Below are 15,027 nucleotides of genomic sequence, written 5' to 3' on the forward strand. Positions count from 1 at the left end.
GGAATAGACAGTCATGATTTCTTCATCCAACATAATTGCTCTGGGCATTTGAAACATTAATTAAAAGGTGCCACTAATATCGTTTATCTGAGGTGTTCTGGAAAGACTTTGGGGGGGGGGGTGGGGGGCCAGACCATTAAAAGCATCCTGATTCAGTGTTTCACTACTTGGTGTTTGGGAACCCACAGACGGTCCACGTTTTTGCTCCCTCCCAGCTCCCTGCCAGACGATCCACATTTTTGCTCCCTCCCAGCTCCCTGGCAGATGGTCCACTTTTTTGCTCCCTCCCAGTTCCCGGAGCAATAGCGTGGACTGTCTGCGGGTCCCCTAGTTGAAAGTCTCAGTAAGTCTGAGTGACTAACAGTATGGCGAGAACAGACTTATGTTTAGTTCACTTACTTTGGCTCAAACATCCTGCTTGCACAGCAGGCTATCTGAGTCCTTTTTTTTGGTGTACTAAAATGACAGGAAGCACACAGACCTCTGTTACGTAAGTGTCACACAGTGACCAGACTTTATCTGTCATTATGCCAAGGAGTCTGTAATTTGCTGTGTTTATGTGCACCAGATTAAAAAACAATCACTCGTTGAGTTTGCATGTTCTCCCCATGTCATGTGGGTTTGCTTTGGGTACTCCAGTTTCCTTTCGCAACCCCAAAGACGTGCTCTTAGGCTGGTGTGCATCTTGAAATTGCTGGTGTATGTGGCTGTGTCCTGTAATGGATGGGCACCCTGTCCCCGTGCCTTGTGTTGCTCAGATTAGGCTTAAATGGCTGGAAGATTTAACCAGGTACCACTGAGAGACCCTGAGGAAGGTACCGGCCCCTCTCTCAGCTCTTTGGGCACGTAATAATTTAGCTTTGTCACGTAGGTTAAATGTAGACAACACATTTTGTTGTTGTATGCTGTGGTGTGTTGACAATCACTTTCAGTTCACGTGAGCCATGAATATTTGTGCATACATCCATTTTTGGACTGGTTGTCCCGGCGAGGATCGCAGTTAGATATTTTCATGGTTTATTTTGTTTATCATTCGTTGGATTCCACTTCTTCGTGGATGCTGAGCTAGAGGGTTATCTGTGAGTGCTGCAGTGATCTTCCCTTTGACGAGGCGGTTTCTCATCGCAGAACGCTCAGAAAGCCAGCACAGATCGGAACCTGAAGGCAGAGCTCGAGAACTGTCTGGATGACAACCTGCAGCTGAAGGAACACCTGGACAGGAAGAAGACGGAGCTGGACCAGGCCCAGACTGAGTAAGAGAGGAGTCACCCTTCTGTGCTACAGTGTTTCTTTCTTCACAATGTATGCAGGTACATCTCCAGCTTCATGCCCTGGGTCCCTCTCCCTTAGCCTCACACAGCTGAGGATCGAAAGGGAGTCAGCTGAGTCACGGGTTCGAGACCTGGAGGACCAGATGGCTGGCTTGCAGGAGGAGCTGAGGAGGGAGTCAGATGACAGAGAGCAGCTGGACCTTCTGCACACGGTACCATTATGGCCCCCTTATGTGTCTGTGCCCTGGTTTATGTATATCAGAGGCGCATGACCCAAATATCCATCTCTTCACTTTTCCTGTCTATGCACATGCCGTTTTTTCCTGTCCTCCCCATGTCTTCAGGACCTGATGTCGGTGAGAGCGGAGCTGACAGAGGCGGTCATGGTGCGACAGCGCCAGGAGGAGGCGCTGCGGCAGCGTGAGAGAGAGCTCACTGCCCTGAAGGGAGTGCTGAAGGATGAGGTGTCTTCCCATGATAGCCAGATTGAGGCTCTGAGGGAGCAATACCAGCAAGACATGGAGAAACTGAGGAGCAGTATGGAGCAGGTTTCAGTGGTGAGATCACTCACCGGGGCTTTCATATAGGTTTCTATCTGAGTACTTTGTATATGATGAGCATGCAGGCACATATAGTAAGTAAGTATTATTGAAGTATTCAGCAACCATGCACTTTACGTGTTTGCGCTATGTGTACTGTCTTCGCTACTTATCCGTTTTGCACTAATGTATGTTCGTCCATGCTATACATACATGCTACAGTATGCACAAGGATTTAATTCTGGGATCAATAAAGTTAATCTAATCCAGTCTACTCTAATCAAGTCTAATGTACACTGTAGTTGGCGATTGGTTTCTCAGTAAACTTGCCTATGTAAATAAAGGCTTGTGCGAAAAGGCAGACATTTGTGTAGATAAGAACATCTTGATCGCTGAGACATGGTGCAGAAATCAAACTGAGGGGAATCATTTTCCACCAACCCGGTGATTGGCACAGAAATAGCTTCTGGGGCACCCTGCCAAATACCCCAGTGACTGGCTGCACTCCCTTCCTCCTCTCAGTCCCAGCTCAGCATTGAGGCGGAGCGCCAGCGGGTCAACTCCACCATGCGTTCCCTTCAGCAGCAGCTGGAGGACTGCAGGGAGGAAAGCAGCCACTGGAGGGAGCAGTTCCAGTCCAACCGAGATGAGCTGCGGAGCAACAAGCAGGAGTGAGTTTGGTCACTAACTGATGCTTACGTTGATCACTCGTTCTCATAAGCGTGCACCCGCTGGTCCTTTGAAATGCTCTGACAAGGCCGCCTCCATAACTGCAGAGGAAATGATCTATACAAAATATTTTAGGAGGAGATTAATGCTTGGTGGTTCAGTGGGTAGCACCATTGCCTCACACTTTTAGAGTGGGGTTTGAATCCCATCCTCACTATGTTTGGAGCCACAAAAGACCCAAAGATGGTTCATATACACTGCATTCTCTTTCACACCGGTCCCATACCATACCAGGCCACATTAATAAATCACACTGGACACCCACATGCCTTATTTTGTTAAGGAAACTTTATGTAGGGCCAGCCGAAGACCCAAATATGGTAGCAGTGGGATTTTAACCCAAGGAGACTGGAACCTAAATCCAGTGCCTTAGACCACTTGGCTACAGCACCCCTCCCTTTGTCTTACTCCAGCTCATACGAGCAGCTTTTACATCCAATAGGTATCCTAAGACACACAGGCAGTTCATATACCATGGTTGAACACCACTCAGATGGGCACGGTAGTAAGTCGCATTTAATAAAAATGTTTTGCTATGGAACCTTTGCATGTAGAGACCCATGCTGGTAAGTAGTGGGATTTGAATCCACACCCTTGCAGAGACTGGAGCCTAAATCCAGCCCCTTAGACCGTTCAGCTACACTACCCACGAAGTAGAACTTACCATCATCATATTGGCGGTTCTTAAACTTTATGATCTCCTTCCTAAATGATGTTTGACGCCTGACCCTCACACTATTCATCATTTTACTTGGTCAGGCCAGACACAGACTCTTGCTATTGGCTGTATACGTAAAAGCAGGACCTCTGGCAGTGGTGGGATTCGAACCCACGCCTCCGAGGAGACTGGAGCCTTAATCCAGCGCCTTAGACCGCTCGGCCACACTACCTCTCTGCAAGCTTAGGTCATCTGAGTTCATATATGCCACTTTTTCTTTCATGCCGGACCCATATCCATTTCCCAATGTTTTGTGAATTTTATATTTTGTACACTATCAGTCAAAAGCTTTGGCATGTCACAGGTTTTTTTTTTCTTTTTACCATTTTTCTAGTTATTTCATAAACTTCAAACTTTTGTTCTTGTTAAGCATTCACAAGTTTAGTGAACAATTACAAATAACAATACAAGTCAAATAAAACAAGTTTCCATTTTAACATGGAAAGAATATGTAACAGTGCATGTCTGACATCCTGTTAACTCGTTGTGTAATGATGGCACAGTCAAATTCTAGGCTGTCCTTTAACTTCAAATGCACTAGTTATCCGTTTCATTCCATGAACCAGAGCTTTTAATGTCCCTTGTAGAAGGAATGCCTCTAATTTTCTCTGCTGTTATAACTGCTAGAGGGGGTTGCTTTGAGTGACATTTTCATGACAGTAAAGGTACTCAAATGGTGACTATACTATGAAGATAATTGCTAGAATTGCAAGAATGTGGAGTGTATTTTTTAGTAAATGTTAAGTCAGTAACATGAATATGTAGAAAATCTCAGTGTGTGCAAAGACATTTCACTGAGTGTATATATATAACAGGTCTACAGCACTATGACCCGGAGTTATATGGTTTTACTGAAGTGGTTGTTAGAGACCGTCTGCCTTTTTTCCTTCCCTGTTTGTGGCAATTAAGAATATATTTATTTTGAGTTTCTCATCTGAATAAGTAACCGGAAGATGTATAAATGGAAGAATGTACACAGCAGAGTTGTAGGGTTAGTCACAACATGGGTGCTTCCCCACTCGTCTGAAATTTAGCGCGATTATGAATTCAAGCTGGAATTAAGATCACCTTGTGATATTACTGTGTTCTACCCTGGCTAAGCGACGCAGCAGGTTTAACTGCGTATACGGACTGAAAAGCAGTTGCTGTCCGTGAGCCATGCATCCGTGCTGTGACCTCTTATCAAGTTCCGAGTTGTGGGTGGGTGATCCCAGGGAGCACGGGACAAAAGGCAGGAGAACACCCTGGATGGGAATGCCGCAGGACAGCCACATGCTGCAGCCAATTTAGGGAGCCTGATTCACCAATGGTGTGTCCTTTGCACTGCCGGAGGATGCAGGTGTACCTGGAGAAAGCCCACGTGATATGGGGTGAATTGGGGCGGAATTCTAACCCCCCCTAGGCCCAGATGTATAAGGCTATAGTGCTACTTCTTAAGCCATGCTGGGTATCTGTATACTGTAATACAAATGTCTACTGTTTGTTACTGACTGTATGAACATGTGTATGTAACTGAAATATACCGAAAATCATTTGTTTTTTTTAACAAGAGAATGAACCTAAGCGCACCTCGAAGTTACGTATTAGGTGTCATCTTGTGAGCAAGGACATAGATTGAGTGTTGCGACAGATTATCACAATCCCCTTTCTTAAACTCTTAGATAGAGATGGTTTGGGATGAGTTGGATCAAGAGAAGTAAGAGTGACGTAGCCAGCTGGTGTCCAGAATGTGTGAGAATGCCTTTGGTATTGTTGGAGAAGTATTCCAGGTGGCTACATCCGTGCCGTGAGTCTGCAATGCTCACATCGAAGCAAAAAGGCTGCTGAAGAGTGTAATATTTGAGAAAATTGAGATGTCGCACACTTCTGGTCATTGCAGTACTTGATATCAATTATTTCATTGCCTCGAGGCTTTTTACTATAAGGTGACACAGCTAAAATAGAGACGGATGCATTAAAAGTAGGAGTGTCCAGACTTTTGACTGGTATTCATGTTATGCAGGTTGTTACAGGCTCGTTTGGAGAAGGAGGAATTAGAGGAGGAGACTAAGGAGCTACAGGACAGGCTGACTACAGTAAAGGAACAAATGCCTGATCCCAGCCACATCAACACCCTCACACAGGTATACACACACACACACACACTGCACATGTTTGTACTCATATCTTTGTGGGGACTCTCCATTCATTTTTATCACACCGTGGGGAGATTTGGTCCCCATCATTTAATGTAAAAATGAGCTACACACACACACACAAACCTGACAAACACAAGTCAACGTCCTGTTGACACAATTCAACATGACAAAGCCTCGCATAATGTCGCCGTACCTGTGGATTAGCGATTGAACTTTGTTTGCAGGACTTGGAAAAATGTCGAGCTGAACTGAAGCAGGCCAAAGTCGACCTGGAGAAGCAAAAGCTGGAGTGTGACAAAAAGAGGATGGAGTTACTTTCAGTAAAGAAAACAAATCAAGAGCAAGAAGCAGACCAGAAATACGAGATTGACAGACTGAAGGACCAATCACGGAAAGACAAAGAGGATCTTGCCAAAGCACTGGATAAAGTAAAGCAGGTATAGTTTTACAAATTAAATGTTTCATTTAATATCAAAATGAACTGTATGTATGGTGAGCTGGCACATTGGCTTCAGAGGGTATCACCATGACCTCACACCCCTAGAGGTAGATTATACGGACAAAAGTATTGGGACACACCTTTTAGTCATTGAATTCACTTGCTTCATTCAGACCCATTGCCACAGGTGTTTGTGAAAGAATGGATCGTTCTGAAGAGCTCAGGGAATTCAAGTGTGGTTCTGTCAGGATGCAACCTTTGAAATATGTTAGCTTGTGAAATTACTTCCTCGCTAGATGTTCCACGGTGAACTGTAAGTGGTGTTGTTGCAAAGTGGAAGCATTTAAGAACAACAGAAACTCAGCCAGAAAGTGGCAGACCACTTAAAATAACAGAGCGAGGTCGTCGAGTGCTGAGGTGCATAGTGCATAAAAGTCGCCAACGCTCTGTTGACTCAATAACTGAAGAGTTCCAAACTACCTCTGGCATTAACCCCAGCTTAAATTCAGTGGGCCGGGAGCTTCACGGGTTGGGTTTCTATGGCCAAGCAGCTGCATATAAACCTCACTTCACCAAGCACAATGCCAAGTGTTGGATGGAGTGGTGTAAAGCACACCGCCACTGGACTCTGGAGCAATGCAAATGCATTCTTTGGAGTGACAAAATCACCCTTCTCTGGCAGGCAGTCTGATGGAGGAGTCTAGGTTTACCGCATGCAAGTAGAATGTTACCTATCTGACTCCATTGTGCCAACTGTAAAGCTTGGTGCATGCAGGGGAATGGTTTGGGGTTGTTTTTCAGGGGTTGGGCCAGGCCCCTTAGTTCCAGTAAAGGGAGCTCGTAATGCTTCAGCATACTTTGGAATTTACTAGTAACCGACACAAACAAGATTACATCGATTAGAGGTTGTGAGTGTCAGTTTTGATTCATTTTCTTAATTGATTATTTATCCAGCCCTACCTGAAGGTTATCCCAAAAACCTGCATACACCGGCCCTCTGCGGATAAGATTGCCCAACCCTGGTGTACAGTTTAGATGACTGCTGCACCTCTGATCTCCCTGTGTATATTGAGGTTTCCTTTGGGTGCTCTGGCTTTATCCCTCAGTCCCAAGCCATACAGATCAGGTGTATTTGTGGGTCTGCATTGGTGTCACAGTGTGTGATTGAGCGTGTGTTTCTTTGATGGTCTGACATACCATCCAAAGTGCATCCTGCCTCCTGTCTGCTCGCTTGCTTTAACTATGCATTAAATAAATGATTCTGGAAATGGAATATATGTAATATGTGTTTAATATAGCTGTACCCTTTTTTTTCTTCCTACGGATGATTGCCGACTCCTACCCCTCCCCTGCTTCCTCCCGCAGCGGCCGGACCCTTCCGTGGTGGAGGAGCTCCAGAAGGAGCTGCAGGAGTGGCAGTCCCGGGCAGAGAGGCTGCAGGAGAACACGGCCGAGGCTGAGCAGCAGCTGCAGGAACAGAGGCAGCGACTGGCTGCTGCACAGACAGAGCTGCTGACGCTCAGAGATGCTGAGCAGGAGCTGCAGGAGGCCAATGTCCGACTCAAGGAAAAGCACAGCCGCCTGGAGGTTAGACATGCCCAGTGTCACCAACTGACCAACCCAGTCCAGCTGCGATCTACCCTCTCATAATCCACCTCCTGATTTCCATGTTGCTACAAACTGCTAACAGCTCGCACCCTGCTAAGGGCCCACCTCCCAGTCCACCCGCTATCGCGGCCTGCTAAGGGCCCACCTCCCAGTCCACCCGCTACCGCGGCCTGCTAAGGGCCCACCTCCCAGTCCACCCGCTATCGCGGCCTGCTAATGGCCCGCCTCCCAGTCCACCCGCTATCGCGGCCTGCTAACGGCCCGCCTCCTAGTCCACCCGCTATCGCGGCCTGCTAAGGGCCCACCTCCCAGTCCACCCGCTACCGCGGCCTGCTAAGGGCCCACCTCCCAGTCCACCCGCTACCACGGCCTGCTAAGGGCCCACCTCCCAGCCCACCCGCTACCACGGCCTGCTAAGGGCCCACCTCCCAGTTCACCCGCTATCGCGGCCTGCTAACGGCCCGCCTCCCAGTCCACCCGCTATCGCGGCCTGCTAATGGCCCGCCTCCCAGTCCACCCGCTATCGCAGCCATGCTAAGTAAATGCTAAATACATAATTGTTATTGTATCTGATTACTGAAAAACTGTGCATATTTTGACTTTACTTCTGTAACCTTAGACAGGATGAAGCCAATGGCCTGTACTCTGTCCCCTGCCTGTTCACCAGGTACAAATGCAGACAAGCGCATCCCAGAACTGTGAGACTGAGCAGGTGTTGGAGGAGCAGATTCGGAGTCTGCGAATGCAGCTGGAGGATTCCCGGCGTATGGTGACCCGGCTGAGCCAGGAGAAGGAGGAGCTGAGCCAGTATCAGCGGGAGCGAGAACGAGAGAGGGAAGCACAGCGCAAGGAGGCTTCCGAGTTGGAGGAGCAGAAGAGAGCACTGGAGCGAGCGCTGGACAAAATGAACAAAGAGGTAAGTGTCACGGCTCCTGTTCTTCTCGGTATGCATGGAGGTGTGTATCACTTCACATGCTGTGAATGAGACGTTTGTAAGAAACACGTTAATACGAAAACGTCATTTCATCCACAAAATGGCAGCAGAACACTGGCCCAAGTGTTATTTGGGCTTACAGCTGCATATGGACGTTCACCAAGGAGGTTAATAAACTTGTATTTAACTGTCTGTTGTTATTTAGTCTGAAACATTTCGATTTTTTATTTTTTTTTTAACCTCGCAAACCATCTGTGCTGTGGCCCCCAGATGGAGCAGCTGAGCTTGGAATCACAGCAGCAGGTGCGGTTACTGCAAGCCCAAGTGGACGAATATAAGGAGCGCTGCAGAAAGGAGGTGCAGGACGCCCAGCGGCAGGGCAGGGAGCGGCAGGCGGAGCTGGAGAAGGTTCAGGGTAACCTGAGATCCCTGCAGGAGGAGGTGAGGGAGAAAACGAAGAAAGACAAAATAAGATGGAACAGCAAGAGAGTGTTTGTGCTTCTCTAAGCCTATTATGTTCAGTTTTTCCCCGTGGTTAATAATCTGAGGACAGGCTCCAACTTGTCAGCTGTGAGGCCTCGATAGATCATTGTCTGTGAGTGCTTCAGAGGAAACACTTCGTGTGACGATCGCTGCAGGTGTCCCGTCTGAAGAAGGAGCTGTCACTCTCCACGGAGGAGAGGGAGACCCTCCAGCTGGACAAGGAGCTGCTCGGCAATCGTCTCAAAAACATAGAGGCGGAGATGGAGTGTCAGCGTGGCTCTCAGACAGACCGGAGCAGGGAAGTACGGAGCTTGGAGGTAAGCCGTCTCAGGGTGTACACACTTCGCGGAAGGGCCGAGGAGGCTCCAGTTGCCCCATGTATGTCATGGTGTTCTTTAAATTTTCTCCGTGTCAGGATAAAGTGAAACACCTCCAGATGGAGGTAGATGAGGAGAGACACACCGTGGAGCTGCTCACGGATCGTGTTTCACGCAGCCGCGACCAGGTATGACTAAAAATCTTTTTAAAAAATGATTATGAAACTTGCCAGAGTGAGAACTGGCCTACAGTGAGGCCACACTGCCTCTGCATGTACATTGTTCCTGCAATAGCCGCAGTGGGACTGAAGTCTATGCTGTGAAACACTTGACAGTTTTTGGCTACGGAACAGTATGCATTGGACTTGCTTGTAAAAGCAGGGCTCCTGGAAGCGGTGTCCCTCCTTTTAGTCACATCAGAGTTATGTCAGAAACCTCCCATCCAATAGTTATCCTAAGACCCACAGGCAGTTCATATATGCCGCTTCATTTTCAACAATGGCTGAACACCACAGGAATAAGTCACACTGGACACCCAAGTGCTTTTTGAGGCCGACAGAACCTTTAGGGCCTTTCAGAGACCCAGGCTGGTGATGAGTTAAGTAGCAGCGGTGGGATTCGAACCTACACCTTTGAAGAGACTGGAGCTTAATTCCAGCGCCTTAGCCCAGTCAGCCACAATACACACGCCCTTCCCATCTTGATGATGACAGTACACATTATGCCTCATTGTATTTCATGAGGCCAGATGCAGATTCTTACCATTGGACATAAGTCAATGGTAAGTCACAAACAATGAACCTCTGGCAGCGGTGGGATTCGAACCCATGCCTCCAAAGAGACTTGGAACCTTAATCCAGCTCCTTAGCCATGCTATCCTTCTTTTTTTTTTCCTGCTCCAGCTAATGTGAGCAGCTTTTACATCCAATTGGTATCCTGGTCGCTCGGACAACAAAATTCTGTTGTCAGCGACCAGGTACCTGTCCTTACATCAATGTATTCAGTGAGGCCAGATGCAGACTCCTACCATTGGTTATCTGTGTATAACTAGGACTTTTGGCAGTAGCGGGGTTCAAATCCACACCTCTGAGGAGTTTAGAGCCTTAATCCCATGCATTAAACTGCTCAGATCCACTACCCACAACAGATTGCGTTTCAGGGAGACTTTGACGGTTCATAGACATAGTAATGATTTCCTTGCAGACTCGTTAAAGAATTCCGTGAAAGTCGTTTGAAGTCTGACGTCGACATTCGGCATTATTGTACCTGGCCAGGTTGAATACATACTGTTACCATTGGACATATGCATAAAAGTGGAACTTCAGGCATTGTTAGGATATAGATACATGCCTCAGAGGACACTGGATGTTTGATGTAACACCTTGCACCTGCACACATTCACTCTCCAGCAAAATGTTGACAGAAGTTCTTAGACTTCGTATCATTCTCCTTGCCAACTCAATAATCTGAGGAGCAATCTCGTAAAAAATGTTTGAAGCCTTATGTTTATGCAAAACATGCACCAGGCCATTCTTCCACCCCACAAAACACTTTTTCTTGATGCAATATGTGAAGTTTTTAATCTCTATTCAGTGCCAGTGCCTGCCAGGGGTGCACGCAGAATTCTCTTTTTACGGGATGTAGGGTGCCCAGGGGCCGAATTTGTCATTGTCCTGCAGTGATTTTGCGGAAAACCAAGCCGAAACTCTCTAATAATAAGTGGACTTGGCAGCTGTGCCCGTCTCAGGCCCCCGCTAGGGTGCACCGTGTGCGTATTTGGCATACAAGTGGGGGCGCCACTTTCCACATTTTTTTAGCATGTGAATACACTTTCATGCATGTCAACATTTCTCTGTGCTCTCGTTTTTGTAAAGCAGTTGTCCTAACCCTCCCTTTTTGTTCAGAATGAGCAGCTGCGCGCCGAGCTTATGCAGGAGAGGTCATCCAAACAGGATTTGGAGTTGGACAAGAACTCCTTGGAACGACAGGTACGTAACTGCAACTGGAACTCGCCTTTGCTTGCAAACATAGTCACATAAAGTTATAGTGGGAAGCAAAAGTCAGTTCTGTCCTTACATTTGTTTTAAAATATGTAGCAGATACAAGTAATATCTGCTTAAAACGGGGTTAGCCAGTCCCTGGAACAGCTGGGGTTTATCGTCCTGCTGATGAGCTCCCAGGAACTGAACCAGAAATCTTTCGATTATGGGCCTGCTGAGCCACACACCTCCCTGTGTCCTTCCTGTGGGGGGTGGTCACTTTGGTGTCCCTTTCCCTTCCTTTTTGGGGATGTGGTCATTCTTCTTTGGTATATTTGTCTGACTCCCATTTTGTCCCGTCAGATTAAGGACCTGAAATCCCGCCTAACGGACATGGAGGGACAGTCCCGCTCTTCAGCGGGATACTCCCAACTGGAAAGCAAGGTTCAGGAGCTGGAGGACCAGCTGCACAGTGAGGAGAGGTCAGGAGACTTACGGACCACAGTGCTTGTATGATGGATGGTACACCCTCAAAGCAGGCATGCTAGCACTGCATTACTGTGTTAGTCGAGTGGGCAAGTAACTGAAGAATGCCTTTGCAACTAGAAACCAGAACTTTCACTTTGTGCCACTTTTTACGCTGCTTTTTGGGCGTTTAGTTTACACACACACTCCAGTCAGGCTCTAAGATGCACAGCGGAAGAAGTGTCCTCTGTCTGCATCCGGCAAGGCCAGTGACCCCTGGAGCAGTTTGTTACAGTGCTGGCTTTGTGTTTCAGAGAGAAGAACACCCTGCTGGCCTCACAGCGTCGTCTGGAGAGGAAGCTGAAGGAGCTCAGTATCGCCCTGGATGAGGAGAGGCAGCAGCACACTGACCAGCGAGACCAGGTACCTGAGCCTAAACACAGCACACTGACCAGCGAGACCAGGTACCTGAGCCTAAACACAGCACACTGACCAGCGAGACCAGGTACCTGAGCCTAAACACAGCACACTGACCAGCGAGACCAGGTACCTGAGCCCAGGCACAGCACACTGACCAGCGAGACCAGGTACCTGAGCCTAAACACAGCACACTGACCAGCGAGACCAGGTACCTGAGCCTAAACACAGCACATTGACCAGCGAGACCAGGTACCTGAGCCCAAACACAGCACACTGACCAGCGAGACCAGGTACCTGAGCCCAGGCACAGCACACTGACCAGCGAGACCAGGTACCTGAGCCCAGGCACAGCACACTGACCAGCGAGACCAGGTACCTGAGCCCAGGCACAGCACACTGACCAGCGAGACCAGGTACCTGAGCCCAGGCACAGCACACTGACCAGCAAGACCAGGTACCTGAGCCTAAACACAGCACACTGACCAGCGAGACCAGGTACCTGAGCCTAAACACAGCACACTGACCAGCGAGACCAGGTACCTGAGCCCAAACACAGCACACTCGCAGTTTCCACATCAGACAAGTTCTGCATCCATTATCTTAGTTTAGTGTCTGTATCTCTCATTGTATGAAACGACACAAAAATTCTTTTTTTTTTCTCCTGTTGCCACAAAGAAAGCAAATGTACATATACAGAAAACAGGATATGGCAAAACAGATGCAAGGTACATTGGCCATTAACAAGATTTTAGAGGTATTTTCTGCTGTTAGCTACATCAGATCGGTTCTGCATCTGTCCGAAGTTCTAATGAAAAATAAATGTATAAACATCCACTGACTGTTGAACAGAGAACAGTTTGCACAAAGTCTGGCACATGAAATCAGGGCATGAGAGACAAAGACCAGGAACTCGCACACCCCAAAGCAATGGCCTCTCTGTTTGTGGGGGGGGGGTTGCTGTCAGAAACCACATTTATGACCAGGCTTACTTTCTTTCATCTGCAAATGTTTTTACCTCTTTTTAAGTCACAGTGTAGCCATTTAATTCAATGCAATTCAACTTCATTGTCATTGTCGTACGCAGATGTACACACTTACGACTCCTGCAGCTGGTACAACAAGTTTAAAATAGAATTACTGAACACAGCCCTACAATAGAAGAATAACAAATAACAAAATAAAAAAGATTAAAGTTTATATGAAACAGGAAATACTGTATATTGTAACACATTGATTAAGTTAATGTTTCTAGTCTGCTTGTATGACAGACAGACTGCATGCATAAATACATAGATAGAAATTTGGGATGTTACATATGCAATAAAACAAAATAAACCAGGATGCAGATTTAGCAGTGGTGTTTGGCTAATCCTGCCCCGAACACACTGCAGCACAGTGATGGCCCTGTCCCCCCCCCCCCCCCAGCTGACCCTGCGCATGAAGGCTCTGAAGAGGCAGGTAGATGAGGGTGAGGAGGAGGTGGAGCGACTGGAGGGGCTGCGCAAGAAGACGATCAGGGACCTGGAGGAGCAACTGGAGATGAAGGAAGCCCTGCAGAGCCGGGTCACGGCGCTGGAGTCCGAACTCAAGTGAGCAATGCCGTCTGCACACTTTTTGGGGAACAGAACCCGCTCCCCCGCATCATGGCCCAGATGTGAAACAGATTGTGTTCTGTCTGAATCACAGAGGGTAGCTTATAGCACAAACAAAAGGAAGACAGTGGGGCTCCTTCCTGCCAGTTCAGCTCAAAGTGTTTATTGGAAAAATCTGTCAGGCCCAGCGTCCAAAGCCGTGGCACGGAACACTGCACGCACACAATGGATTTTGCTGAGCGCTGAGATCCGGAGGGGCTTGTCTTGTACCCTACAGCCATCCAGTTCCCCAGTGTGTGTAGGACAAGGGCAAGTCTTAGCAAACATGGAAAATAGCTGTGAGTGCTAATATACTTCAGAGTAGCAAACATAGTTATCACAGTAACAGATAATATACTGTCACCTCTCCACGTTGGTGAATTTAGACGATCCCACATTTGATAATTTGCAAGTTGGCCCTGGACAAGGCATATGCTATAACTACATAAACAATACTGAAAATGACTTGGATCACTTAAAATCTTATAATAAATAAATATTAGTGTGATTCCATATGTAATAGTGTAAGTGTATTCTACATCTTTTTAATATTGAAAGTCTAGCCTTAGGACCGCCACGCATTTTTGTCTCGGCACCCAGCTTCACTTTTTAGCCTTCTCTGTGACCACAGAATCTCGTGTTTCTCACATGTTTACACTTTTGTGCTGTTAATTTTGCATTATAATAATGGATACAAGTGTTATTTGCAAATTTTCACATCCACGGGGGTCTTCCACCTCTAACCTTCACGCACGGGAAGGGCGACTGTAAAAAGTACAATCTTAAGGAAGATTCGATTCCTAGATGAGTCTTTTATACACATTGAGACCAGCAGGGGGCACCATGTTATTGGTTTTGAAGTTTTTTTTTTATATGACGATTAACTCTGAAGAGTTTGTCTTCCCAGTGTCGCAGTTGCTGATAGCATCGAATATTGTATATCCAAAACAAGTTTTCAAGTATTTTTTTATTTTTTTTTCATTTCTGAAAATAGTTTGGATTGCTGGAGGCTCATAAAATGCCCGGTTGAACTGCATCATTGTGTTAGAGTTGTAACTGAAGAACTGTAGTTCCAGAATTGTTGTTTAATTTAATTAGTTTAATTTAAATATAAAAAAGCCTTCTTGCAATTACATTCCAATTGGAGCAGCAAACGTTTTTGTTGAAAGGATCCACAACACTTGAGTCATTTTACATTTATTCACCATAACATACTATCGTACAAAATAGGGACCAGTGGTGGAGATTTCAGGTCCAGAGAGTACAAATCCAGACCAAGATTTTGTTTCAACCAAGCAGTCGAGTACTCTGTGACTGTGACTCTTTATACTCAACTGGTTGGTTGAAACAAAATCT

General features: G+C 46.9%; 1 protein-coding gene and 1 non-coding gene across 29 annotated transcripts in view; one reads left to right on the plus strand and one right to left on the minus strand.

Moving 5' to 3' along the window:
• LOC125748596 (cingulin) overlaps positions 1–15,027 on the plus strand; it is a 28,402-nt gene that overhangs the window by 11,573 nt on the left and 1,802 nt on the right. Inside the window, exons 6-23 of one of the 28 annotated variants that reach the window (XR_007399611.1) lie at positions 1,129–1,253; positions 1,351–1,483; positions 1,616–1,828; positions 2,333–2,481; positions 5,260–5,380; positions 5,620–5,832; positions 7,200–7,421; positions 8,110–8,358; positions 8,647–8,817; positions 9,015–9,176; positions 9,275–9,364; positions 11,081–11,164; positions 11,519–11,637; positions 11,935–12,166; positions 12,208–12,248; positions 12,290–12,330; positions 12,495–12,576; positions 13,466–13,600. Coding sequence is in view for 9 of the 28 variants with exons in the window: in XM_049024924.1 (XP_048880881.1) it covers positions 1,129–1,253; positions 1,351–1,483; positions 1,616–1,828; positions 2,333–2,481; positions 5,260–5,380; positions 5,620–5,832; positions 7,200–7,421; positions 8,110–8,358; positions 8,647–8,817; positions 9,015–9,176; positions 9,275–9,364; positions 11,081–11,164; positions 11,519–11,637; positions 11,935–12,043; positions 13,466–13,629 (2,324 nt within the window). In the remaining 19 variants the exon portion in view is untranslated. Of the gene's footprint in view, positions 1–1,128; positions 1,254–1,350; positions 1,484–1,615; positions 1,829–2,332; positions 2,482–5,259; positions 5,381–5,619; positions 5,833–7,199; positions 7,422–8,109; positions 8,359–8,646; positions 8,818–9,014; positions 9,177–9,274; positions 9,365–11,080; positions 11,165–11,518; positions 11,638–11,934; positions 12,267–12,289; positions 12,577–13,465; positions 13,630–15,027 lie in introns of those variants that run through there. The other 27 variants (XR_007399617.1, XR_007399618.1, XR_007399616.1 and 24 more) reach the window with 27 other exon arrangements.
• Positions 3,348–3,429, minus strand: trnal-aag (transfer RNA leucine (anticodon AAG)). Its single transcript has one exon. It is a non-coding gene; the product is annotated as a tRNA-Leu (tRNA).

The sequence above is a fragment of the Brienomyrus brachyistius genome, chromosome 9 (assembly GCF_023856365.1).
Source record: "Brienomyrus brachyistius isolate T26 chromosome 9, BBRACH_0.4, whole genome shotgun sequence".
Classification (NCBI taxonomy): domain Eukaryota; kingdom Metazoa; phylum Chordata; class Actinopteri; order Osteoglossiformes; family Mormyridae; genus Brienomyrus; species Brienomyrus brachyistius.